Below are 24,648 nucleotides of genomic sequence, written 5' to 3'. Positions count from 1 at the left end.
CGCAAGGGGCCTTCTGCGAGGCCCGGCGCGCGCGCGCGCGCGCCCCCTTCATAAAGTATGTGGGAGGGGGGGCTGCCCGCCGCAGCGCCTGAATGACCGCGGGGAGATGGAAGCCACTCCTCGCACTAAAAGCTTCCAAAAAAAACCATCTAGGCTCGTTTTAGTGTACAGAGCCGGGAGAGCCTGAGAATCCTGCGTTTTCAGGCGGAGCCGAGCGACGGCAAATGTTCAGGCATCACCACGGGCAGCCCCGACGGGCCTGACGGTGGAGGAAAACGCGTCAGCTGTATTCCAAGATGGCGGCGGCCACGGCGCCGGGCCCGCGGACGCCGGGGGGGGAGAGAGGCGGCTCGGCCGCCTCCGCCCTCTCCATGGAGCGGATTCAGTCGCTCACCGACCTGGCGGACCTGGAGGCCGCCTACAGCCGGCTGTGTGAGGAGGAGGTGCGTGGGGGGCGGGCCCATGAGGCGGCGGGGCCTTCGGTGGGGCGGCAGCGGCGGGGCGGGACGCGGCACCCCGGAGGGCGTTCGCTGCTCCAGCCCCCTCTGGCCCGTGCTGTGGTGATAGGGAGAGCGGGTGACTCGCTGTCACGGATCCCGTAGTCCGGATCCTTTCTGGAGATATTAAATACGGGCTCAGCCGTCCCTCGGGCCCGGTGGGGGGACGGCGTCGCCTCCGTGGCACCCGTGTCCCGGAATCGTGAGTGGATCCCTGCGGATTCAGGGTCCTCGTGCGCTGAAAGCTCGGCCAGGGGAGGGGTGTCCTGGTTTGAGGTAAAACAGAACCAAGGGGGTTGTGGGTTATGTGACTTAAAAGTTGTGTGATGAGGTTTGCGTCGCTTTGGAATGGCATAAACATAAATATTTGCAGGATTAAAATGAGAGCTTAGGAAGGATTTAATTGTCATATGAGGCCTTGAAAGTTGCTTTGGTACTGCATGTGCTTGGCTTGGATGTAGAGCCTGTGATAAGTCGCTGGCCTGGAGGAGAGCTGAAGTCACACAAGACTTTCTTTGTCCTTTTCTTTCAGAAAGTCGTGCAGGAAGAGCTGGATGCCCTCCTGGAACAGCAAAGCACCATAGAGAACAAGATGGTTGCACTTCACCGCATGGGGTTAGTGATCCCCCACCTTCTCCCCTTCTTTCTGCTTCTGTGCGCTGTTCGGTACCTCCCTGCTTACTGCGGGACACAAAAACTTGTTTCAGCATTGTGAGGGAAGCACATTCCTTCTCAGAAAACGGCAGACTTGAAATCAGTTTGTGGTAGGGAGGAGTAGTTGGATCCTCATCCCGGTTCTTCCCAGCAGCACTAACAGAGGGAGCTGCTGCAGCCTCGCAGTGACCAACCCATTTTGGTGTAGGCTGAGCAGTTCTTTGAAGGTCTCACCCCAGATATTGCTAGGTTTCAGCATCAATGCTTGGATCGGATGTCTTGTGTGTACAGGTATGGGCAAATATTACTGTCTCTTCATGGTGAGCTTGTGCAGGCAGTCTGGAGAGTCGTCGTAAGTGGCCTCATGTCTAGTAGAAGCTTGGAGCACAAATTCACAGACTTCATCTTCCACTTCAGAAGTAGGGAGTATCTTAAAGCCTTGGTGGCTCGTTCATGCCCTGACTGGTAGTGAGACAGTTAGTCTGTCTGTGCAGCCTCTTCCAAAGCAGTCTGTTTGATTTTGATGCTTTGTGCCTGTAGGGGAGGCATGAAATGAGAGATGCTGTTGCTGACAGGAGCGATTGGCTTTGGAGGAAGAACCATCCTACTGTTGCATACCATCTGACTACGTAATACTTGCATCTCACGTTCAATTTGGTTGTGTTTCCAGCCCTAATTTGCAGCTCATCGAGGGGGATGCTCAGCAGTTGGCGGGGATGATCACCTTCACCTGTAACCTGGCTGAGAACGTCAGCAGTAAAGTCCGCCAGCTTGACCTTGCCAAGGTAACTGGACCAAGGAAGGAGGTGTTAGGGACTTGTCACCACCACTCCATCTGCTCCTGTGCTCACAGCGCGATAAGAGAAATGTGCTCCTTTCTTCAGTGGGCTGGTGGGCTGGAAACTGCTTTGTTCTTTGTTTTAGCATTTTCTAGTGTTGTTCGGTAGTGGTATCTTGCTGGGCTCCTGCATATTGCAGGGTACAGAAGTAAATAATGCATATGATTTGCCGTATAGTGGCTTGTCCTTCAGCATCCCCTTCTGTCCATGCAGCTCCTGGTACGGTATGGTGAATAAGCTGAGGTTAGTTTTCGTTAGCAGTCTTTTGACAACTATGGCAGCGCTGAGGACAGTGGAAATGGTCATTGTCACCCAAGAGCAGTTGGGAATCCAGGCTGTCATCTTCTTTGTACAGAGGGTAGGCTAAGAGGCATCACATCCCAGCACCCAGAACAACGGCTTAAATCAAGACAGATGATGTGTGGATGTGTCTCTGGTCTCTGCCTGTTTTTTTAAAGTGGAGTATGGCCTCTGAGGTCAATCTGAGTTTTGACAGGTAAATGCTGTTCATCTCTTGGAGTCATTGGTCTTACGACTTTTTTAAATAGGTTGGTGTTTCTGCTTATGTAGAGAATTATTGCTGCAGTCTGTTTCTTCCTTCTTTTTTCCCCTCATGCTGTTTCCTCATAATTCTCTTTCCCTGGTCCAGCCTGCAGCAGGAAGCCTTACCGGTTGCCTTTCTTGCAGAATCGACTTTACCAGGCCATTCAGAGAGCTGACGATATCCTTGACCTGAAGTTCTGCATGGATGGAGTTCAAACAGCCCTGCGAAATGAAGATTATGAACAAGCAGCAGCCCATATCCATCGCTATCTGTCTCTGGACAAATCAGTGATTGAGCTCAGTCGTCAGGGCAAGGAAGGTAAGTACTGTCTGTGAGGAGAAGCTGATAAGTCACCTTTCCAGTTGATAACTAGAGGCTGCATGATTTCCCATGACAGATAGACTCAGCTCGATAGACAAAGCAGATCTAATGCTAGCCAAAGATCTTAGCATGTTATAGTGTAACGTAGAGGTGAACGTTTTTGAAGCATTGTTAGGTTTGAATTATCATTAATTGAGAGGAGAGTTCCTGGCACACGGCTTTAATAGCATTTCAGGTGCTGACTAGGTGAAGGACACAAGGTGCAGGACAAGAGAAGTGAGGGAGAAGGCTCTGTCAGGGAGAACCGTTGCAGTGTTACAGTGTGCTATCAAGCAGAACAACTGGAAGTGAGGGAGTGAGTTGCCTAATCCCTAAAATAAATGTCCCGGTTGATGTGTTCGCATCCTCCATGCAAGACCATGGTATTACCTGTGAGTACATCAGATGCGTACCCTTGCCTGTAGGGAATTCCGGTGTGCCTTCTGCCTTCTCACCCTAGGGCTGCACAGTGTTGGTCTCTCTGCTGGGAAAAAAAGTAGCCCTTGATACGGTGCTGTCACTTTTCCTTTTTTTTTTCCCCTATCCTTTTGACCAGGGGGCATAATTGATGCCAACCTGAAGCTCCTGCAGGAAGCAGAGCAGCGCCTGAAGACAATTGTCACAGAGAAATTTGATACAGCAATGAAGCAGGGAGACCTGCCCCAGGTGGAACGGTTCTTCAAGATCTTTCCTCTGCTAGGCTTACATGAAGAGGGGCTGAGCAAGTTCTCAGAGTACCTCTGCAAGCAGGTAACAGGTTCTGTGAAACGTACTCTGACCTGTCTGGTCTCCTAGGGGAAAGCAAAAACCAGTCTCTGTCAACAGGTGTTGCAGAAGGAGATCTTGGCTCTGGCTTGTTAGTCTTAGAAATCGGCACTGATCTTAGTTCATCTCTTTCCTGGGAGAGTGTTTCTGGTGTCTGAATACAGATCCTACTGGCTGCCTGGCTTTTCCTTCTATATCTTGCTCGTTGTGCTTGCTTAAAGCTCATACAACGGAGCCTGGAAAGAGAAGAACAAGCTTCTGCCTTTCCTTGATCCTTGAGTTTCCCACAAGAGAGGAAAGGATCCCCGTTCAAAGGAGGAACGGCAGCAATACCTCTTGCAATGGGAAGGCTAGCAAAAGCTGGGGGCTCTATAGGGCAGGGGACAGAAGTCCACCCTGTGGGATGAAGAATATCTTTGAGTGTTACCAGCTGACTGGTCCTGCTGTCATGTAGGTGGCCAACAAAGCAGAGGAGAACCTGCAACTGGTGATGGGGACAGACATGAGTGACCGTCGAGCTGCTGTCATCTTTGCGGACACTCTGACACTTCTCTTTGAAGGTAATCTTCATTTCTTTGCTGACGGATTGAAAATAGTCCATGATGAGATTGTCCCATCAATTTAAATGCTCTTAATTCTAGCTCTAGGAGACCGCAAAATGCCTCTCTTCCCCTTTAAGCTATGGGAGTGTCACACTAGAGGGACAGGGACACGACTAATAGACTTTTTCCCAGCCAGGAGAGGGCGTTACAATAAGCGAGCTTTCCTGTGTACAGCTTGGGCAGGCACAAAGTGAATTTGCAAAGGATCTGTTGGCTTCCTCCAGGAATGAGACTCTTCCTGTTCTCTGCATCCTCAAAACAAACGGGCGTTCCCTGAAGACTTTTTTTCAGACAAGCAGCTCTCCAGACAAACAAATCGGATCCCTTAAGACTGAGCAGCTGTTGATGCCTCCAGGCCTAGCTCTTCAAGGAGGACCACGGGAGCTTGAAAGCAGAGAGGGAAGGGAGAGAAGGGAATATGAATGCTCTGTGGGAATGTCGCCAAAGACAGTAATTGAGATCCCATGGTGATTAACTGCCTTCTCTATTAGGTCTGCTGTAGTTTTAGGCTGGCTGCACCGCTGCCAAGTCACTCTCCCAGCCTGGCACCCTCGCTGCTATTGAAGGTCCTTAGAGCTGCCGAGGCTTTCTTGGCAGTAGCATCCAAAGAGGGGGAGCATTGCTAACTCGGAGTAGAGACTTTGGGAGAAGAAAGCAATCTTGGAGAGATAATGTCCTTGGAGATGAGCTTTTTCTTCAAGGAGGTCCTGCTTTCACTAATGCTTGCTCTTTTGGGTTTCTGTGTGACAGATAAGAGCAGAGCTTCCCCTAGGCTTATTTCTAGCACTGGTATTCTCCTGTAACCTGGTAGGTGCTGAAAGCTGAGACTGGATTTGGATAGCAGTTATGTCCCCTGCCAGGTTTAGCTCGTTCAGCTTTCTTCCGTGGAAGCTTCAATCCTGGTGTCTTGCTGGGTAGGGCCGGCAGCTGACACACATGGCATGGCAGGAGCTCTCTTTAGGAAGAGAGATGGCTTCTACTCTGGAAGATTTGCACTGCAGCCTTGCAATAAACAGCAGAGAGGATGGAAAGTGCCATATGCAGAGAGAAGATGCCATGGAACGAGGGGCAGTAATGACAGGCCTCCAGTGGAGCACTAGAGAGTGGCTTGAGAGTCTAAAATGTTTATCTGGGGAGGGAATGATCCTTTGTTAGGTCCTGTCTGCGGACCTGTATAGCTCTGCTCTGGGTCCAGAGTGGATGGGATATCCTGTTTGAGTCTCTCTTGTGTTTCCTCTCTCCCTGCAGGGATTGCTCGCATTGTGGAGACCCACCAACCCATCGTGGAGACCTACTACGGGCCGGGGAGGCTGTACACCCTCATCAAGCACCTGCAAGTGGAGTGCGACCGGCAGGTGGAGAAAGTGGTGGACAAGTTCGTCAAAGAGAGGGACTATCACAGGCAGGTAAGAGGGCTGCGATACTGCCTGACGCAGCCATCTGCGGCCTCCATCCAGCTCTGTGGGGCTCTGGCTGCCATAGAGGTGGCAAAATGTGACCTTGTGTATTGAGAGAAGCCTTGCTTTACTCCATATTCGTGCTGATGGCTGAAGGGGGCCCAGCCTTCTGTTGCAGAGAAGGATTCCTTGGGAGCATGGTAAACGGACCCTGGGCACAGGATGCTTTGCTCTGCGGGTCTGTAGGGCGCTTTCAGTTCACCTTCCCCACCGGCTTGTTCCTGCTTCTGCCTGTTAGACGCAGGGCTGCTGTGACTGTCTCATGGTCGCATCCCTTGGTGTTCCCATCCCACTGCCCTTCCTGGCAGGCTGATCTCCGTCTTGGAGGAAGAGGTGAACTGGTGCAGTTCCCTTCTCTGCTGTGCTTCCTGCGAAGCATTTCTGTCACCCTCCCGAGTAAGCACCTCCTTAGGCTACAGCAGGAGAAGTGGCTGTTAACTCCGAGTCATCAGCAAAGACTTTGATGACTCTCCCTTTTTTTTTTGTGATTGCAGTTCCAGCAAGTTCAGAATAGCATGATGAGAAGTTCTTCTGCAGAGAAGATTGAACCAAGGTACAAACAAAACCTCTTTTTGCTCTCTAACCTTCCACTCTCGAGCTGCTATTAATGCTACTTAGCATTTAGATAACTCTCCTGGTTTTCCAGGTGGTTTGTGACTACTAAAGCATAAAATCTAATTGTTCAATGCCCTTCATTGCCCTTTTATAATGGCAGCTTCTGTGGTGGTGCTTTATTTTGCTTGTTACTTTTAAGCCTTGGCCCTAAACATTGCTGGACGTCTGGCAATATCCCCGCACACCAAGGACTGAGACTTTAATTGCCTGTGCCCACCGCCTTTTGATGGTCAGAGTACGGTCCTCAGAGCTTAGGAAATAAAGCAGTTCCCTGGGCAGATAACTTGTGATAGAATCAGGAATAAATCTTTGGGTCCCATTTAATCTGTACTGCTGCTGCAGCAACTCTGTAACATCAGTTTCTTGCTAATGAACCGCAGTGCTTTTCTTTTTATCTTAAGTATTTGTATAGCCCTGAAGTAAGGCCATTTGAAAGTGCACCCAGCCCTTCTGGCATTGCATGACTTCTAAACATGCCTTGAGAGAAAACTTAACTTTGTTCCTCAAGCAAAATCTGTCTGTGAGCCTGCATTACTAATTCTTTCCACGGAAATGTAAAGATCCACTTACTGTTTGCTCTGAGTAACTGTCTATGCATGCCAGGTTTTCTGAGCTTTTGCTTTTTCATCTGTAAAATAAAGATAACAGTTCCTTGTCCCACTTGTGTGTTATGAGGCTTTGAGCAGGATTTGTAAAGTTCTTTTGTGCCCACTGATGAAAAAGCTGCTGATGTGACAGTCTTTTTTTCTTTTTTCCATAGTCATCTCTTATATGAACACTGTCTTCTGCATTGCCACATGCTTTTTTGCTCTCACGTTTCCTGAGCTGTTGAGCTTAAACAGATTCTTCATCGTTTTCAGAGAAACACATGAATCTGTGCCCAAGAGAGCATGTATGGACACAGCAGGGACCAGGCATTTCTAGCACTGGCCATATAGGGCTCACAGAACCACAGCAAAACTGAGGACTGCCAAAAGTCTAGTCCAACCTCCCACTCAAAACAGGGCTAATTCTTAAGCTATATCAGGTTGCTTAGAGTCTTGCAGTCCTTACAGCTGTGTTTTTAATGTGGTTGTTCACACGTCCATGAGGGGAAAAAAAAAAAAAAGCTTCTCTAATGATTTTTTCAGGATGTTTTGATTGTATGTGCATTCTTTGCACATACCAGTTATTCTGCTGAGCTTTGCCTCTCGATGGCACAGATGGAAAGGGTTAGGAGTGATCTCACAGTAAGATTACAGAGAACACATTACTTAACTGAGTTAAATTAGCGCCTCTCCTTTTGTCGTTTTGCTGCCTTGATTCTTGCCATGTCCCTTCCAGGGAGCTTGACCCTATTTTAACAGAAGTCACCCTGATGAACGCCCGCAGCGAGCTTTACCTGAGGTTCATCAAGAAACGAATAATAGCCGACTTCGAGGTGGGGGACTCGATGGCCTCAGAGGAGGTAAAACAAGGTAACACCTTGAATACCAATACTTGCAGGCGCTCTGCTCCTCGCAGCCAGAAGTGGAGATATGTCTGAGTTCGTGGCAGAGCAGAGTGACACAGGATCTGCAAAGAGGCTTTGGGAGCGCTCTGTGGAAGAGGACTGTGTAGCCTGGCCTCCCCAAATCTGTTTTCAGCACTGGATGTTCCCTCTGACAGGGAGACCAACCTCAGGAACGACTGCAGAGCCTACTAAACAAGGTCTCCAAAGAGAGGGAGGGCCCTTTGATCTGCAGGTACAGATCCTAAAAGGTGGAGACCACAGGGAAAACAGGCTCAGGGTTTGGGTACTCCATGCAGCTCTGGAAATCACTTCTGTCACCTGCAAAAGTCAGGTTGGCAATAGCAGCTCCACAGTCAAGGCCAGTGATTTATTCCAGGTTGGGCTTTGCAGGCGTGTCTGTTGCGTGCTCGTGAGACAGGAAGCGAGGGGATTAGGTGGAACTGCTTTCTGGCACTTGGTCCCTGCTGATGGCTTTCTTTTGTTGGTTTTTTTTTTTTTTTTGTAGAGCACCAGAAATACCTGGACAAGCTCCTCAACAACTGTCTGCTGAGCTGCACCATGCAAGAGCTCATAGGCTACTACATCACCATGGAGGAATACTTCATGAGGGAGACCGTCAACAAGGTAGGGCTCGGACTGCTGCTTGCAATCGCCTGCGCTCTCTGCCAGCTGCTGAGACCTCTGCGTGTGCTCCACAGCCCTCTGCTGAGCATCCCTAGGCGGGGAGATAAGTGCACGGCAGGTCTGCCGTTGTTGGGAAGATCTTTTGTTTCCCTTGGCCTTGAAAAGCAAGTGGTTGTTTCTGAGCTTTGACTCCAAATATACCTCTGAGTATCTTCCAGAGCCAGATCTTCCGGATCTGTGGGCTACTGAAAACTAGGTGCCAGCCCACCCGTGGTGCAGTTCAGCTCCCAGTGAAAGGGGGGGGGGCTGGCAGTTTGCTCTCACAGCACTGCTCTGAGGGCACCTTCGGTTGCTGAGCTCAGGACACTAAACCAGCTTTCTTCGCAGGCTGTTGCCATGGACAGCTACGAGAAGGGCCAGCTCACCTCCAGCATGGTGGATGACGTGTTTTATATAGTGAAGAAGTGCATTGGGCGTGCTCTGTCCAGCTCCAGCATAGACTGTCTCTGTGCCATGATCAACCACTCCACCACCGAGCTGGAGTCTGACTTCAGGTAAGGAAAATATACCAGGTTCATTGTAACTTGCCTCCGCCTCACGTTCTGCAAACAGTGTTTGCTGTCAGGTGGTCTTCCTTGTGTCCTTCGCCTTTGAGCCTCTGTTTGTCACCTCCATGGAAGACGCTCGTAGGAAGCAGGGTCAGGTGTGGTGTGGGAAGCTGGAACTGGGCATATTTTTCTCACAGTAGTAGTGGTCACCTGTAGGACGAACAGAAAAAGGAACCTCGTGACCCAAAACCCCTACGAGACCGAGTCAGCACATGGCATTGGAGTGCTGCTTGATGGTACACGGTCACCCCTAGTTGTTCTCTGGGTTACCTGTGAGATTGCTTAGTAACTTGAAATTGGGGTGAACCTGCAGAAATTGTCCTTCTATTTTTCATCCCAACGTGGGAGTGAGGAACTGTGACTGAATACAGCAGACAGCTGCAGGCAGGATTTGGGGCAAAGCTCAGAAACTGGGCGGTTGTGTTTTTCCTTTAGCCTTGTGTCCTTTAGATGCTGTCAGGAGATATTTGCCAGCCCTCCTTTGGCCTTGTGACGTTCCGCTTACCTTGTTCAGGTCACAGCTCAGCCAGAGTGCTCTCCCTTGTCACAGAGTGCGACTCTGCTGTGGCTTGCAGATTTTGCTCTAAGCTCTGGTATCTTCTGCTTGTCCCATAGGGAGGTTCTGTACAACAAGCTGAAGCAGGGTTTTCCAGCCACAACCTTCCAGGACTTCCAGAGAGGGGTGACCAGTGCCGTGAACATCATGCATAGCAGCCTGCAGCAGGGCAAGTTCGATACCAAAGGCATTGAAAGCACCGACGAGGCCAAGCAGTCCTTTCTGGTGGGTTTGGTGGCTGGTCCGGCGGAGGATGAGTTGGGGTGAGGGGAAGGACAATGGGGAGCTCTTGGGAACAGGATTGGTGCGACTATCACGTGTTCAGACAACCTGAAAACCTGTTCAGGTGTGGTGGGTGGCCTGACTTTGGACGTCTGGGAGATGCTTCTACCTCACCTCATGTTTGTAGGGCTTCCACACCAGGCCTGTGCAAGTACGATCCTTTGTCTGCCTCTTAGGCTGCTGCGATGACGATTCCCTCCAGGCTGGGGAAGTCTTCTCTCTTTTGAGGCATCCATCAATCCTGTTCTTCACAGGCTCCGCACAAGGGCGGTGGGAGAATCTCATCCACACCTTCCTGTAGATGAGGTGGTTTCCTGGCCCAAGCTCAGGGCTCCTTCGTTCTCCCATATCAGATCGGAGAGTTTCCATTAGAGCAGGGTTGTCTGCTCTCCTTGGCCTGCAAAATCCCCCTGTTGCCTTCTCCGAACAGCAGCGCTGCAACTCTCTGCGTGCTTGCGCGGGCCAGAACATGGCAGTGAGCATTACAGACCCCTGGGAGAGCATTTGAAGGGCTGGCGCTCCTGTCTTCTGCAGCATAACACATCCTTCCCCATGGGGGGATGCTGTGTAGACCTTGCAGTGTGGGAAAGATCTCGCTGGGAGAGCAACGCTGGATCTGCCCTCTCTTCCCAGTCTGTTCGGTGGAGAACAGATACTCATCTGGCAGGAGGGATGCTGATTCCTCCTGCCTAGATACGAATTCCTTTCTGCCTCCCCTGCTTCTCTGGACACAGCGTATAAAAACTGTCACCTGCAGCCACTCCTGGTCTGTTGTTCTTCATGACACAGTCACAGAAAGTTGGGGGCATATCCTCTTTTCCACCAGTGACTGGGGCTTCGCTGCAACATTGTGGACAGAATGAGGAGGAAAAGAAGTGGAGTAAACTAACCCAGACGTTGTCCTAGCTGCAGGTTCAGCACACGTGTTCCGTTGCTGTGGTTCAGCTTCATGCAGCCCCATGAATCTGCAGTACTTTGATCACCCAGTAGCACCTCTGTCCCCTCAAATATTTGCATTCCAGCCCGGAGTGTGAGCTACGTGGAGAAAACAAGGACTTGGGGCTGAGGTGCTGGGAAATTCCAATGAATTCTACTTGGTTTTTTTCCAGGTGACCTTAAACAACGTGGAAGTCTGCAGTGAAAACATCATGACCCTAAAGAAGACTTTGGAGGTGCGGTCTGGATTCCTTACTGTTTTTTCCGTAATCAAATTTTTAATATCCTCCCCTGGGGGTGGGGGTATCAAATAAACAATGTGGACTTCATCTATGCCCAAATTCTTGAGGTCTTTGCCCTCCAGCCTTAGGAAAGCAATTTTGAGCTGGCAGAGCAATTTCCGGCTGATACATCAGCTGGAAACACCAGTTCCTCCAGCTTGACCAACCTGGCACAGGCCGGGAGCCAGTGCAATAAAACGTGCATCGCGGAGAGGTGGTGGTTCTCTGGTGCCGGGCTAGATAGCCCCTGGCTTCCTTTCTCGCTGTCCTCTTCCCCAGCAGGAGCCAGCAGCCTCTGCCTGCGCAGGGCCGAGAGTTTGGTGCCTGTCCTAGCCTGGAAGTGCGCTGGTGGGCAGGCAGGCGGAGCTCGGCAACCTGAAGGGCTAGAAACTGCCCCGGGTTATTAATTCGGCTCTCTTCCCTGCAGAGCGACTGCAGCAAACTGCTTAGCCAAGGCTTCGGGGGTGAGCAAGCGCAGGCCAAGATTGACAGCTGCCTCTCGGACATGGCCGCCGTCTCCAACAAATTCCGGGACCTGCTGCAGGTGAGCGTCTTGCTGAGTTGTTGCTGGTCTCCGGCGCTGGCTGGCCGCTGTCTTCAGGGAGAGCTCAGGCAGGAATCATTTCAGCCCAAGGTCTGGGCCACGTCTGGTTCCAGGAGCGCTGGGTAGGGGTGCAGGAGGCAGCAAATCCATCGGCTTTGAGGCATGGAAACAGATCCAGCCTGTTTGCACAGCCGCACCAGCCGGCGGCTGCGGAAGAAGCAATGGAAGCAGCTGCAGAGCCAGAAGGAGTGTTGCTCCATTTGTCCTCGCTCAGCACGGAGTCATAGTTGGTTCGGCATTTTCAGGAGAAGGAAATATTAATAGCATTTCCATCTCCTCCGTTCTCCCTCGTGGCGCAGCGCGTTGTCAAGTTGTGCAGAGCCTCACTAGGTAATGCTGAAGGTGGAGAAGGGCTGCTCTTCTCTCAGGTTTCTTCTCCTTTCCCAAACGAAAATGCTCCCCGGCATGGGGCAGAAGGCTCTCGGGCTAAATCCGCTGTCTGATGGGTTGCCCTAAAATTTCTCAGTGGTCTCTGGCAGGGAGGGGAGCAGGGAGACCTGATATCTCCTGCGGAAGGAAGCCAAGCAAAATAGAATACTTTGAACCAGGTTTGCCGTCAACTTTGTGCTTCCCTGGAGGGGCCAGACCATTTTTCGTTTGGCTTTGCAGTTTGCTGCAGTCAGATGCCTTCAGAGCGGCATTGCCGGTGAACCCTCTTGAGGTTTGTGGTCAGCAGCGAAACCAAAGAGCTCATCCGTAAGGAGTAAAAACTCTCCGGTCTGGCGCTAGTGCAGAATTAAAACTGGCTGCAAAGCAATCAAGGGGCTGAGCAGCAAGCTCCTGCGCTGCCTGAGTCACGCGCCCATTGAATTTGCCTTGGAAAAGGGCAATTGCCAGCGGGGCCTGCTCAGAAATGCCAATTTGAGTTAAAAACTTGCATCAAACGCCAAGCAGTGTGGGTACCTGAATAGTTTCATGCTGGGTGAGCTTTCTTGATGTCTTGCTGAGCCAAAGCGGGGTGGTTGGCAGGAGAGGGCTTTCAGAGAGCTCTCTGGCATCGAAGCGGACAGAACAGCCTTCGCTGACAACCTGCTGGCTCGGGGGAGATGGCGTGTGCTGGGGTTATGATTAATTCAGGGAATTAACCGTGGTTACAGCTTTTATCCTCCTTTTAGCTTCTCCTGCTGAGCTGCGCTGCACTTGGGGGTGGGGAGGCATCAGCTGAGTCCAATCACAGTGCCCTCCCGGCCGGCGCGGAGTGGAAAGGCTGGTGTTCCGCATCCTTTCCTACCCTGGTGGGATGTGAATCCAACGCCTCTCTCCTGCCGGGAAACCTCTGTAGTTGCGTGGGTGGGACTGGGGAAGCACTGGACCTTCAGCCCAGGCTGGAAGAATCTAGGACTTCTGGGTTTGGTTTCCTGTGGGTCGGTTTCCCCAGCTTGCAGTGGGGGTGTGAGGCAGCGTCAAGGCAGCCTGGCTGTAAAGATTGCGTGTCGTTGGACATTAGCTGTGCTCAGTGACTCTCCTCTCCTCTTTCCTGTCCCCCTCAGGAAGGTCTCAACGAGCTGAACAGCACGGCCATCAAACCCCAGGTGAAGCCCTGGATCAACCTCTTCCTCTCCGTCTCCCACAACATCGAGGAGGTAAGGCTCAGCGTTCTCCGCTTCCAGCCGTACTTCTGCACTCTCCGTCCTCTGCAGTCAGAGCAACCGCTCTCTCATTCCCCTCAGTTCTCCGCTGTTTCCTCGGCACAGAGCGACAGTAAAACACCCAGAACTTGCTCTGCATCCAAGCTGTTTGGCCAGAGTGGTGCTCGAGAAAACGGAAGGGCTGCAGCACCGCTCCAGAAGCGACCGCCCTCCCTGTCCTCTAGGCTGTTTGCTGCGGTTGCATAAACAACCCTTTTTTGTATTTCAATGTCAGGAAGAGTTCAGCGACTACGAAGCTAACGATCCGTGGGTCCAGCAGTTCATCGTCAACCTGGAACAACAGATGACAGAGTTCAAGGTGAGAGAGAGGGACGTGACGGCCTGCCAGACCTCCGCGTGGCATCTCCCAGCTATTCCCCTGTGCAGGGGAACGGCAGACAGATGTCCTCCGGCGCCTTGTGGGGCTTTTAGAGATCAATCACCCCCCTTCTCCTGCAGTTTCCAAAGCCTGTTCGCAGGCCCGACATCCCTGGATCGCTTTTGCCAGTGCTTTACACTCGCCGAGCGTCCAAGCGATGGGTCTTTATTTGAAAGCTCTCACAGGCTCGGGTTTGGTGGAGCTACCGCTCAGTTGTTCGTAACAAGAATGACACAGGTTTCTGCTTGCAGGCTGGGCTGTCTCCGGTGATTTACGATACCCTCACTGGTCTCATGACCAGTCTCATAGCCATCGAACTGGAGAAAGTGCTGCTCAAATCCACCTTCAGCAGGGTAAGCAAAACACTGTCCTCTACCCTGTAGAGTCCCCGGCTGGACCGCAAACCCTCCACCATAAAACTCTCATTACCCTCCAAGGGATGAGGCAGGGCAGAGGCAAAGGAGCTTCAAAGAAGCTCTGCCACCGCCGGTGCCCAGCTCAGGGAGACCTTGCGTTAGCACACACGGGGGGAAAGCGCATTTTGGGATGGGGGCAGGAAAATAAGGGGGCTTTTAAGGTGGGTCTCAACATAAACCAGTTTAACCTGCAATAAATGGTCTAACTGGAACCCTCCTGCTCAGAGACCTTCCCCTGCCCCCTCTCCGTAACTTTTGCTAATGGTGTGTTTGGCACAACCCCTGTGCCCGCTCGGAGAGTTGACAGAGCTCCCTCGGTCCCCACAGCTTGGCGGTCTGCAGTTTGACAAGGAGCTGCGGTCTCTCATAGCCTATCTCACCACAGTCACCACCTGGACTATCCGGGACAAGTTTGCCCGTCTTTCCCAGATGGCCACCATCCTCAATCTGGAAAGGGTGAGCTGCGCTTTGTCTGCTTTTACTGGGGCGGTGGGGGGATTGCAGGAAGCCCAGCTGGACGCCGCATGGATTTGCTAGGCTCATCCAGATGTTGTCACCCTTATGGGGTAGGGAGAAGCTGGAAAAGTTGCCCCATGCCTGAAGGGTGTTTGCCTGCAGGGCTTAGTGGCAGGAAATACTGTGATGGTAGCCGGAGTTTGAACTCACCTGCGAGGGCAGTGGGTGCCGAGTTGTCTCCTGCAGCTCTCCTCTTCCTCCAGGTGACGGAGATCCTGGATTACTGGGGCCCAAACTCCGGCCCGCTCACCTGGCGCCTTACTCCCGCCGAGGTGCGGCAGGTGCTGGCTCTCCGAATTGACTTCCGCAGCGAAGATATCAAGCGGCTGCGCCTGTAGTTGGTCGGTGCCTGGCTCAGCACCGCGCTGGAGGTGACGGCAGGAAGGCTGCAGCCCTGGAGCCGGGTCCTGCCCTGGGGCTGGCTGTTAAGTGGTGTGGGGATGGGGTGATGGCTGCCCTTCCGCTCCTGTTCCTCGGAGCAAATGGCTTTCCCTAGCCTGGGAAGAAGAGCCGCCATCCTTTTGTGGATGAGGATCTCTCATGTTGAGAGCAGTGTGACACGATTTCTGAAAACACGTGCTAAGTCTGAGGGACGAGCTTGTGCTACCTCCCCACTCCCTTCGCTCTGCCGCCCCGCGGGAGGCACTGGAGGGCCGGGAAGCTTTGGGGCTGTGTGCTATGGATAAAAAAAAAAAAAAAAAAAAAATAGGGCTGCGCAGAGGGCTCTGCCCGTGCCGCTGGCCACAGGCGTGTTCCGTCTGTGGCCCCAGTTTTAAGGGTCAGCTACTGGAGTCCTGCACATCCTGAGCTGTCTCTCTCCTGGTGGTGATGGGGACTGTTCCGTAGAAGGGAAAAGGAATGATTTCCTTGTGGGAAAGGTGCTTGGAAAATCCCTAGGGAACTGCTGTAGGAAGCGGGGCTGTGGCTGCTGGCTCGCTCTGCCCTGTACAGCTACGCTGTAAATAAACCTCGCCTGGCTGAGCAGCAACCTCGGGTGGTTTGTGTGGTCTGTGGGCCCGGAGGGAGTTGGAGAGATGAGGGACGAGAGCTATTCGCCATTTCTCCTCTTTTACCTTATGCCACGGCATCAAGAACATCTTCCTGCCCGCCCCCCCAGCTGGCACTGGCACAGCACAAACACCCCTGTGGCAGCACCTGGTGCCAGCCTGCCGCTTGGCTGCCTCCTGCCGCAGCGCTCCCCTGCTGTCCCCCGTCACCCAGGGCTGCGGAGGGCGATGACCGGCCCCTGCGTGCGGGTTCTGCCATCCCCACCCCTGGAAGAGCTTTGCCCCCCCACATTGCTATCCTGCGGTGAAGAAGGAGCCCTGCGAGGGACAGAGGGGCATAAACACATGCTGGGAGCAAGGGGGTTTTTTATTCAAAGAGACTGCAGGAACCAGTAACTCACTGCAGAAATAGTCTCTCAGCACAGGAGAGGGATTTGATTCCACATCCAGGGTGGACCTCGGTGCAAGAGCATTGCACACCAAACGGGCAGCGCAGCGGCCTGCTGCTGGAAGAGCAGGAAGGTTCCTGCTAGGGGCTGCGTCACAAAACATTGTTCTCTTCCCTTTGGAGAATCATGAAAACCGGAGTGAAGCCCCCAAATCAGCCCGAAGGCCTGAGCAGGCTGTCCTTTCAGCAAAGCCACTCTCCAGGGTTGGTTTTCCCTGCCCAGTTCATCACAGCTCCTCCAGCCTCCATGGCTTTTCGGGCAAGTAGCAGCACAAAAAGGCCACATGAAGGCCTAAGGCACCTGCTGAAGGAGCTGCCTCTAAAGCAGTGGGGCTTTCCCTGCTTTGGAAGGCAGCTGCCTGCTCCCTCCCCTGCCCCACGCATCTGCCAGGAACGGGTCGGGGCTGAAGACCTTCACACAGCCACGTCCTCTCTGGTATGAGCACCGTCCTTCAGATCACATCCCACAACCTCCACAGAGAAACCGCCCATGTCTACTTCGATGCTGTGGATGCTGAAGTTGCCCAGGCCCTAAAAAAAAAAAAAAAAAAAAAGTTATGAGTTGGGACAGGAGCCAGCAAGGGACCTTTCTCACCTCCAAGGTCCTGGGGAGGGCAAAGGGGACAACAAACCATCTCATCCCACTCATAGTGAGCCCAGTTTGCTCTGTATAGAGCAATCTTCTGCAAGCCGCCTGCAAGAGCGAACCGCCTGGGAGCGCACATCTCACCTCGGTTTTCGCTAGAATTTGGTGCAAAGCTTCTTTCTGCCGAGGGGCTTTGGTTAAGATGTAAAGGAAGCCACCGCCGCCAGCCCCCGCCAAGCACTGCCCGTAGACGTAGGGCCGGAGAGCATCCATCATGCGCCCGACGGCCAGCGGCTCGCACCCAGGGGCCATGCATTTCTTCTGCTGCCAGTAGCGCTCCAGACACTTGCCGATGAGCGGCAGGTTACCTGCAAGGGAGAGGATATTGCAAATTATTTGCCTTTATTTCTCACCCAAGGGGCAGAAACTTGTCCCTGCCTCTCCCGCTCAGCCCGAGCTAAATTCCACCTTCTCATCTACACAGTTTCTCCCAGCTCTGCCTGCTGAGCAAGCAAACCCAGTCCTGTCACGTTGCTGTGTATTTTTAATCCTCCACAGGGGGAGAATTTGCTTGCTTTAATGCTCCAGCTTCCCCTCCACAGCATCCCAGCAGCCAAAGGCCAAATGAATCCACCGCACAGGCCAGGCACGGCCCCCAGCCCCGTCACGGATGGCTCGTAGAAAATCAACCAGACTTGACATGTCTAATCCTCCTTCCTCATCTTTACTCAAGCCTGAATTTTGGGGCATTGCCTGTAACGTGCCAGGGGAAGATTTGAAGCTTCTGCAGCCGCAAGAACCGGCATCCCCCCCAGCTCCTCCCCCGCTCCAGGGCTACACAGACTCTCCCCAGGGAAGTTTGTGTTTCTTCAGGCGTTAAAAGGACCGGCCTAGCCCAGAGAAGGGCGCTCACACCTTGCCTCAAGGCCTGGGCACACTCCTCGGCGTTGCTCACCAGCGCGTCGGCGTTTTGCACAGCGGAGGGCAGCCTGGCATACCAGTTCCTCACCACATCCTGCAAAAGGCCAGAACATCCCCGTCACCATCCTCCTGGCTCCAGCAGCACCCAGGGAGGTAGAGCTGCGCCCACAGCCTTCGGTGCCAGCTCCCGTTGGGGTGGCAGTGCTCTGCGCCAGCAAAGGGGACAGGCACCAAAGGCCGCGGGAGCAGCGGAGGCCAGGGCTGCGGCACCCAGGGGCATCCAGGCATGACCTGGAGCAGGTTGCGGGCCAGGCGAGTCTTCCCCGTGTACACCAGCAGCAAGTGATCGTTGAGGGTCTGGGTAAAACCGTCGGGCACCGGGATCTTCTCCACCTCCACCCTGAGCGGCAGCTGGGCCTTTGACCTCCCGATTTTGATGCCGGGCACGAGCCCACCCACCTGGTCCTGCCAACCACCGCCTGCAGGGCAGAGGGTCCTCAGCCACTGCCGGGCCCTGCACCCTGCGGGCTGGCTACTTCCCCGGCTGCTACCTGTCGTCAGCCTCTGCTCCAGGTGCAGCACGGCGTGGATGAGCGACTTGGTGCTGGCAGCCTTCCCGGCCGCCCGGTACAGCGATGCCATCACCGCTCCCGCCAGGATGCTGCTGGTGCCTGCAGGGAGCACAGGGGGGACCAGGGCAGCGAGGGGTGTTGGCAGCAGGAGGGACTCCCCGGCCCTTTCTCTGCAGACTTACCAAGGCCAGACCCATGGGGCAGCTTGGACCAGGTGTGCACCTCAAACCCGCCCCCGAAGCTCTCCATCAGCTGGGCTCGCAGGGGTTTCTGCGAGGGGAACTCCACAACCTGGGTGCAGATGAAGGCGGCTTTGAGCAAGGCTCCTGCAAACAAGAGGGAAAAGCAAAGCTGATGCCTGCTGCGCTACCTGGTCCCTCACCCCATCGTCCCCCTAGAAGGGCCACCATAGGGTCAGGACACCAAGGGGACATCACAGGGGACAGCCAGGCCGTGCAGATGGTGACACCTCACCTGGCGCGTGCGGCTGGCAGTAATCCCGCAAGTGCTGCAGCTCGCGGCACACCAGCTCCACCGCCGCCTCGCCCTGCGGGGTCCCACCGAGGCTGACGAGGCGCAGTTCCGGCTCGCCGATACGCCGCACCCGGGCACCGATGGGCCGGCACCCATCCACCAGCACCGCCACATCCACCACGGCCCCGCCATGCTCATACGTGATGGGGGGGGTGTCGCTCCAGCCGCCTGCGGAGGCTCACCATCAGCCCCCCCCTGCAGCACCCGCACTCCTTTTCCCCCAACACCACAGGGGTGAGACATGGATCATTGATATGGGGGGGATGCACTCACCAGAGAGGTCCAGGCGGGCTGGACATGCCACCTGCACCCACTGCCCCAAGGGTGGCAGCTCCGCCTGTCCCACGGTGACAAACTGGCACGAGGACATCACCGCCTGCCGGACGAGGATCTGCTCGGCTCCCTCATAATGCCGAGCCGCTCTCACCAGCAGAGCCGGACTGGGAAAAGAAGGGTCCTGAGCGTGCTGCCATGGTTCCCAAGCATGCCAACACATGGGATGGGGCAGCAGCCGCTCACCAGCCCCAGCCCCACCTGCTCATCCACTTCTGCCGCTCGGTGGCCAGCTCCCGCACGCCGCCGGCGATGTCCCCGCTCTCCAGGCGCCCAAAAGCTGAGGCCCACTCCCTGTTGGCAGCGGGCCCGCTCCGCAAGCCCCCTTCCCCTCGTGCCATGCAGCCCAGGACCTCGGCAATGCAGGCGAGTGCCCGGGCCGCAATGCCAGCATCACCGGCTGTGGAGGCAACTAGAAAATTAAAAGAGGCTGTAAAGCCACAGCCAGGCTGCAGGTCACCCCAAATCACCCTTCTTCTGCGATAAGTCAGCTCCAGGAGAGAGGGACTCGCATGGCTTGCGCCCACCCTGGCTTGTTAGATGCCCTCGGGGTGCACCCTCATGGGTTCTTGCAATAAGAAGGGGACACTGGAGGGGGCGGGGAGCACCGAACATCCCCGATAGCCAAGACACAGCTCGCATGAGCCCAGCTCACCCTCGTCCAGTGTGTCCAGCACAGCCTCGTGGTAGCCCTCATGGACGGCGCTGCAGGCGAGCGGCAGGAGGCTGCTGTCCTGGCGCCCCAGCAGCACCCGCCGCACCTTGCGCTGGCCCTGCAGGAAGAAGAGGGCCCGGCGGGCGTCCAGCTCAGCCGCCTTGTCCAGGCAGGGCAGCAGCTCCTGCCAGGACATGCGCCAGGACGCCCGCCAGCGTGCCAGCCGCTCGCCGGCCACCGCTGCCGGGGCCAGCAGCCACAGCACGTCCTCCAGCCCCAGCGCCTCGCAGGCATGCAACACCGGGAAGAGCCGGGCGCTGAGCAGGCAGCGACTCTTCTGTGGCATCTCAGCATCCCAAAGGTCCCCTTCCCTGGTGGTGGGAGAGCCCGTTAGCACCGCACTGGGGCTCCACACCACCTTCCAGGAGGGGACCCAGGATGTGGGGTAGGTTAGGGTGGCCGTGACACCTCCCACTGCAGCCATCCCCAGGGGAGGCATGGCTGCTGTCCTGTCCTGGCACATAGCACCTACCGTATGCCTGTCCGATGGAAAAACTCAGCCCAGGGCATGTTCAGGTAGGTGGCCTCCTTGGCAGGGCTCTGCAGGGGGACAGAGGGGCCAGTTACAGCCCGGCTTCACGAGGAGCCTCGTGCCACCTTGCCACCCCCATACCTGCCAGTCGTCGAGGCGGCCAGTGAGAGTGAACACGCGGCAGGGCAGGTTGCGCAGCTGGATGTGGTGGCCCTGCAGGACAACATCACGCAGGGGACAGCCCCGCAGGGCTGGTGAGGAGCCTGCGGAGAGGCCCGAGAGGAGGCAGCCAGGACCAATCTCCAGGGGACCCTGCGGAAGAGGAAGCAGGACCCTGAGTGGCATGGCTGTCCCCAGAGCAGCCCCCAAACCAGAGCCACCCCCAAAACAGAGCCCGATCCTGACCTCGGAAGGGGACAACCAACCCAGGAGACAACCCGGTGCCAGCAGAAGCCAGGCGCCAGAGGGACACACTTTGCTTTGTCGCTGGGCTGCAGGGACACGGACTGCAGAAACTCAGGCCAGGTGACAGCCTCCAAAGGGTCACAGCCATGACAGAGCCAAGGAGAAGGTCTGCCCTGCTCCCCAGGGAAGGACAGCCCAGCGTGACAGCCTCCTCCCCTTGCCTGGGGAGGGTGACAACCACCAGGGTCCCCAGCACGAGCCAAAAGGCAGCCCCGAAGAGGAAGTGCTCCCCAAATCTTACAGGCATCGGTCCGCTATCCCAGCTAAAGCCACCTCACCCTGCTGCCCATTCAGTGCACTGAGGACTCAGGGTCACTCTCAGCCACATACCTGGAGGTGACAGTGCTGGATGACACTGCCAGCTGCCAGCCGCACGGCTCCTTCCAGCAGGCAGTTGGTGACCGAAGAGCCGTCCTCCAGGAGACAGGGCTGCTGCCGAGGGCACAGAGGCACGTGGGACCGGGGTCAGGCCACGCAGCCCGGAGCAGCCCCCAAAACACATGAATGAGCAAGGCTGGGAATGGAAGTACATACATCCACGTGGGAATGGGCTGTTTTGCAGAAGCGGAGGTGACTGGCAGAGCTGGGCAGGAGCGTCAGACTGCGGATGTAGTCACTCGCAGAGGTGGTCATGTAGTCGTAGGACGCATCAGGGATACAGGCTGCGGGGGGGCAGGAGAGCTGTCAGAGCATCAGTGGCAAACATGGGTGTGCCTGACACCCGTGTGAGCCACAGGCAGCCAGGCTGAACGTCCCCCAGCCACAGGGGTGGGGAGGGAAGACATGGGGACCTACAGCAGCAGGGAGAAACAGACGGGTGCCAAGCTCCGACCATCCCATTTCTCCCCAGGCAGGGGAAGGGAGCTCGGGGACAGGTTGTGTCGCATGCGCCTACCACAGCATCGCTCACCCATGCTAAGGGGGAAGGCACGGAGAGCCGTCCACAGCACCGAGCGGGCGCTTCTAACGCTGGCGTCACTGCCACCCTTCAGGAACTCCTCCTCCGTCATCCCCCCTGCCATGCACAGCACAATGTCGAAGAAGAGGGAGAGCTGGGGAGAGAAAGGACCTGTTAGGTACAGCCGGGCTGGCCAGCGCAGCCACCCTGACCCCCACCCTGCCGCTTGGTGCTCCCCTCCTGCCACCTCTGCTGCCCAAATCTGGCAGCACAGGGGCAAACAGGTCCCACAGAGATGCCCAACAGCAGCACCCGTGGGGTGAGGGGTCCCGTCCCCTCCGGAAGGGCTGTCACCTGGATGGGCGGTGCCCCTGAGTCCAGCCCCATGTAGGTGCAGGCGTCCAGAGGAGGGATGACATGGGTGGCCAGAAGCTGCTCGGCGGCATCCGAGGAGAAGAAAACCACCCCGCAGACCTGCCAGTGAACAGCGGGGCTGAGGCCACAGCCACGGTGATACAAAGGATGGGGCTGGCAGGGCCACCGATGCCCGAGTCATGCCGTACCAGTGGGACAGTGCCATCGGGCCCCGCACACTGCTGGATCTGGGCCTCCGTGCCTTTGTAGATGATGTTGTGCACCAGCCCCTGGGAGCGAGATCACCCGATGAGCTCTTCAGAGTGCCCCAAGCCAAGTAACCACAGCAGGGCTGGGACCTTGGCACCCTAGGGACCAAAGTGGTGGGAACCCTCGAAGAGGGAGCTGCTCCTGACCTGCTTATCAGTGAGGTAGACGCCATGGTTCCTGGCATACGCCTGGCTCCCAGGCACCGCGATCACTCTGACGCCCTGGAAGCCGTCCCAGTCAATCCCTAGGGAAAGTAACAGACATCAGTGCCCACTGGGTCAGCGAACATACCTGCACTGGGCACAGCTGCCTGAAAACTGGGCCCACAGCAGAGGCGGTGACAGCAGCGTCCAGCCTCAGCCACCTTGCTGCTGGCACAATGGATGCTCCCAACCACACCTGAGCAATGCCTGAGCATCCACACCGTCACGGGACAGTGGCACAGGCTGAACCAGCTGCACTGCCGGCTCTGACCCCTGTCCCAAGCCAACGCGGGTGCTGGAGGCAAGACTGGCACCCACTCACCTGGTGCCGAGGGCACAGTGAGGAGCATGTCAGTGCTGCAAACCCACACACCAGGCGGGGAGCCCACGCAGAGCTGCAGAGAGAAGGGCCACATGCCCAGGGATGGCATGGAAGGGGCTCAGCCCTCATGGGGCACCCAGCGCTCTTGCCACTCTGCTAGGAGCATGCTGAATGCAGCCCAAAGGCTTCAGGGGGAGCCGAACCCACCCCCACACCAGGGTGCCCAGCATCCCATGGCATGAGCCAAAGGCAAGTTTGCCACAGTTTGGCAAGTTTGCAAGCCACACAGACCCGGTGCGTCATGGTCTCCAGCAGGCTGTCCAGGTTGCAGACCAGAGCTTCAGCTGGGGCACCGGGCTCCTCCACGGGCAGGCAGGTGAAGGCCCGACCGCAGTCATCGAAAGAAAAGTCACGGCCCTGGCAGGACAGGGAACACGGTGGAGGGGAGGGTCACAGGGAGAGAGTGGGTGTGAGGCATCTCTGTGCGATAGAAGGGTCCCAAGCTGGGCTGCAGGTCACCTCTCACCATGTGCAGAATGAGGATGCGGGCATCCCTCAGGACGTCAGAGGTCACCACCTGGGAGGGCAGAGCAGGGGACAATCACAGAATAAATCACAGAATGGTCAGGGTTGGAAGGGGCCTCTGGGGATCATCTAGTCCAACACCCTGCCAGAGCAGGGGCGCCTCCAGCAGTTGCACAGAACGGTGTCCAGATGGGTTTGGAATGGCTCCAGAGTGGGAGACTCCCCCCCCACTCTCTGGGCAGCCTGTGCCAGTGCTCTGCCGCCCTCACAGCAAAGAAGTTCCTCCTTGTGTTGAGAGGGAACTTCCTATGCTCCAGTTTGTGCCCGTTCCCTCTTGTGTCACTGGGCACCACTGACAAAAGACTGTTCCCACCCCCCCAGCACCCTCCCTTGAAGGATTTATTGATTAGATCCCCCTCAGCCTTCTCTTCTCCAGACTGAAAAGCCCCAAGTCCCTCAGCCTTTCCTCAGAAGAAAAATGCTCCAATCCCCTCATCAGTCAGCGCGGACGGGACACCCACACCCCCTCTCCGGGCCCACCAGAGGCTGCCACCCCGCTCCCCCCGGCCCCGTCTCCAGCCTTCCCCCTCACCGTGCAGCCCGCCCGGGCGCTGAGGTGCTCGGCCGCCACCAGCAAGGCGTTGAGGGTGGCCCCGCCGCTGCCCAGGTGGGCCCAAGGGTCCTCCACGGCCAGGAGGAGCGGGGGGGGCCGCGGGCCCAGGCCGCCCCTCAGCCGGCGGGCCTCCAGCTCTGCCAAGCGAGAGGCCGGCGGCGCTGAGGGCTGGCACCCCGCCGCCCCGCCGAGGTTTGGGGGGGGAGAGAGGGCGACCGCCAGCCCCGCCGCTTGCCTCGCTGGAAGGCGGAGACGCAGCCGCCGCGCTGGCAGGTGAGGAGAAGAACACTCCACTCCGCCGCCATGGCGGCGCCCGACGCCGTCCACTTCCTTGTGAGGGCGGCCGCGGGGGCTGCTGGGAGATGGAGTCCCGCCCAATAGGGGGCGCGGGGACGCTCCGCGCGGGCGGGACCACAACTCCCAGAGCGCACTGCGCGACGGGACGGGCCCGGCGCGTTTAAAGGCACAGTGCACCCCTTCCCCGGCGCTGTCTTCCCCCCTACCCCTTTTCCACCACTCCCCTCCCCGAGGGTCTTGCAAAAAGGGAAAAGCGGGGGGGAGGGGGTGAAATTGACGTTTTTCTGCCCCAAAATGGGTCCCGGCGGCGGCGCTCGCGCTCTGGATCATCCCTGTGATGAGCCCGCCCGGCCTCAGCTCGGCTCATGGCGGGGGCTCTGCGGGGGGGGGGGGAGGGCGGTGGGTGCCCGCTGGGTGTCGGGGTGGACACCGGTGGGTGCTGATGCGCCGGTGTGAGT

At 56.2% G+C, this 24,648-nt stretch overlaps 2 protein-coding genes across 3 annotated transcripts; one reads left to right on the top strand and one right to left on the bottom strand.

Moving 5' to 3' along the window:
- The first annotated feature begins 1,084 nt into the window (after positions 1–1,084).
- Positions 1,085–15,711, top strand: COG4 (component of oligomeric golgi complex 4). Of its 2 annotated transcripts, XM_082489569.1 has the most exons (18): positions 1,085–1,112; positions 1,822–1,936; positions 2,678–2,852; positions 3,451–3,644; positions 4,114–4,219; positions 5,510–5,667; positions 6,213–6,271; positions 7,657–7,790; positions 8,331–8,449; positions 8,837–9,003; positions 9,673–9,838; positions 11,005–11,067; positions 11,540–11,656; positions 13,207–13,299; positions 13,580–13,663; positions 13,975–14,076; positions 14,467–14,595; positions 14,859–15,711. In XM_082489569.1, exons 1-18 carry the CDS (start codon positions 1,090–1,092, stop codon positions 14,991–14,993), a joined length of 2,139 nt encoding a protein of 712 aa, XP_082345695.1. In that variant the 5' UTR covers positions 1,085–1,089; the 3' UTR covers positions 14,994–15,711. The 2 variants fall into 2 exon arrangements, with proteins under 2 accessions (XP_082345695.1, XP_082345696.1); XM_082489570.1 differs by lacking the exon at positions 11,005–11,067.
- A 296-nt stretch (positions 15,712–16,007) lies between these two features.
- On the bottom strand, positions 16,008–24,198 carry FCSK (fucose kinase; the record flags this gene model as incomplete). The annotated part of the gene is made up of 23 exons (XM_082489588.1): positions 16,008–16,641; positions 16,841–17,064; positions 17,612–17,711; positions 17,909–18,096; positions 18,169–18,288; positions 18,372–18,515; positions 18,664–18,891; positions 18,997–19,163; positions 19,258–19,468; positions 19,712–20,082; positions 20,244–20,311; positions 20,385–20,555; positions 21,039–21,140; positions 21,243–21,370; positions 21,619–21,760; positions 21,961–22,080; positions 22,170–22,250; positions 22,377–22,474; positions 22,756–22,828; positions 23,047–23,172; positions 23,282–23,332; positions 23,873–24,030; positions 24,129–24,198. The coding sequence occupies 23 exons, from the start codon at positions 24,196–24,198 to the stop codon at positions 16,525–16,527; spliced, it is 3,258 nt and encodes a 1,085-aa protein (XP_082345714.1). The 3' UTR covers positions 16,008–16,524.
- Between the last annotated feature and the right edge of the window lie 450 nt (positions 24,199–24,648).

This window comes from Vanellus vanellus, assembly GCF_965231255.1.
Source record: "Vanellus vanellus genome assembly, chromosome: 12".
Lineage (NCBI taxonomy): Eukaryota > Metazoa > Chordata > Aves > Charadriiformes > Charadriidae > Vanellus > Vanellus vanellus.
Note: the sequence above shows the minus strand (reverse complement) of the source record. Positions and strands in the feature narration are given on the sequence as shown.

Excerpts from the sequence above, each read along its gene's own strand:
- COG4 (XM_082489569.1), top strand. The coding sequence starts at position 1,090 with ATGGTTGCACTTCACCGCATGGG. Across the intron at positions 1,937-2,677 it reads GCCAGCTTGACCTTGCCAAG|AATCGACTTTACCAGGCCAT; the intron begins GTAACTGGACCA and ends CCTTTCTTGCAG. Across the intron at positions 13,664-13,974 it reads AACAGATGACAGAGTTCAAG|GCTGGGCTGTCTCCGGTGAT; the intron begins GTGAGAGAGAGG and ends TTCTGCTTGCAG.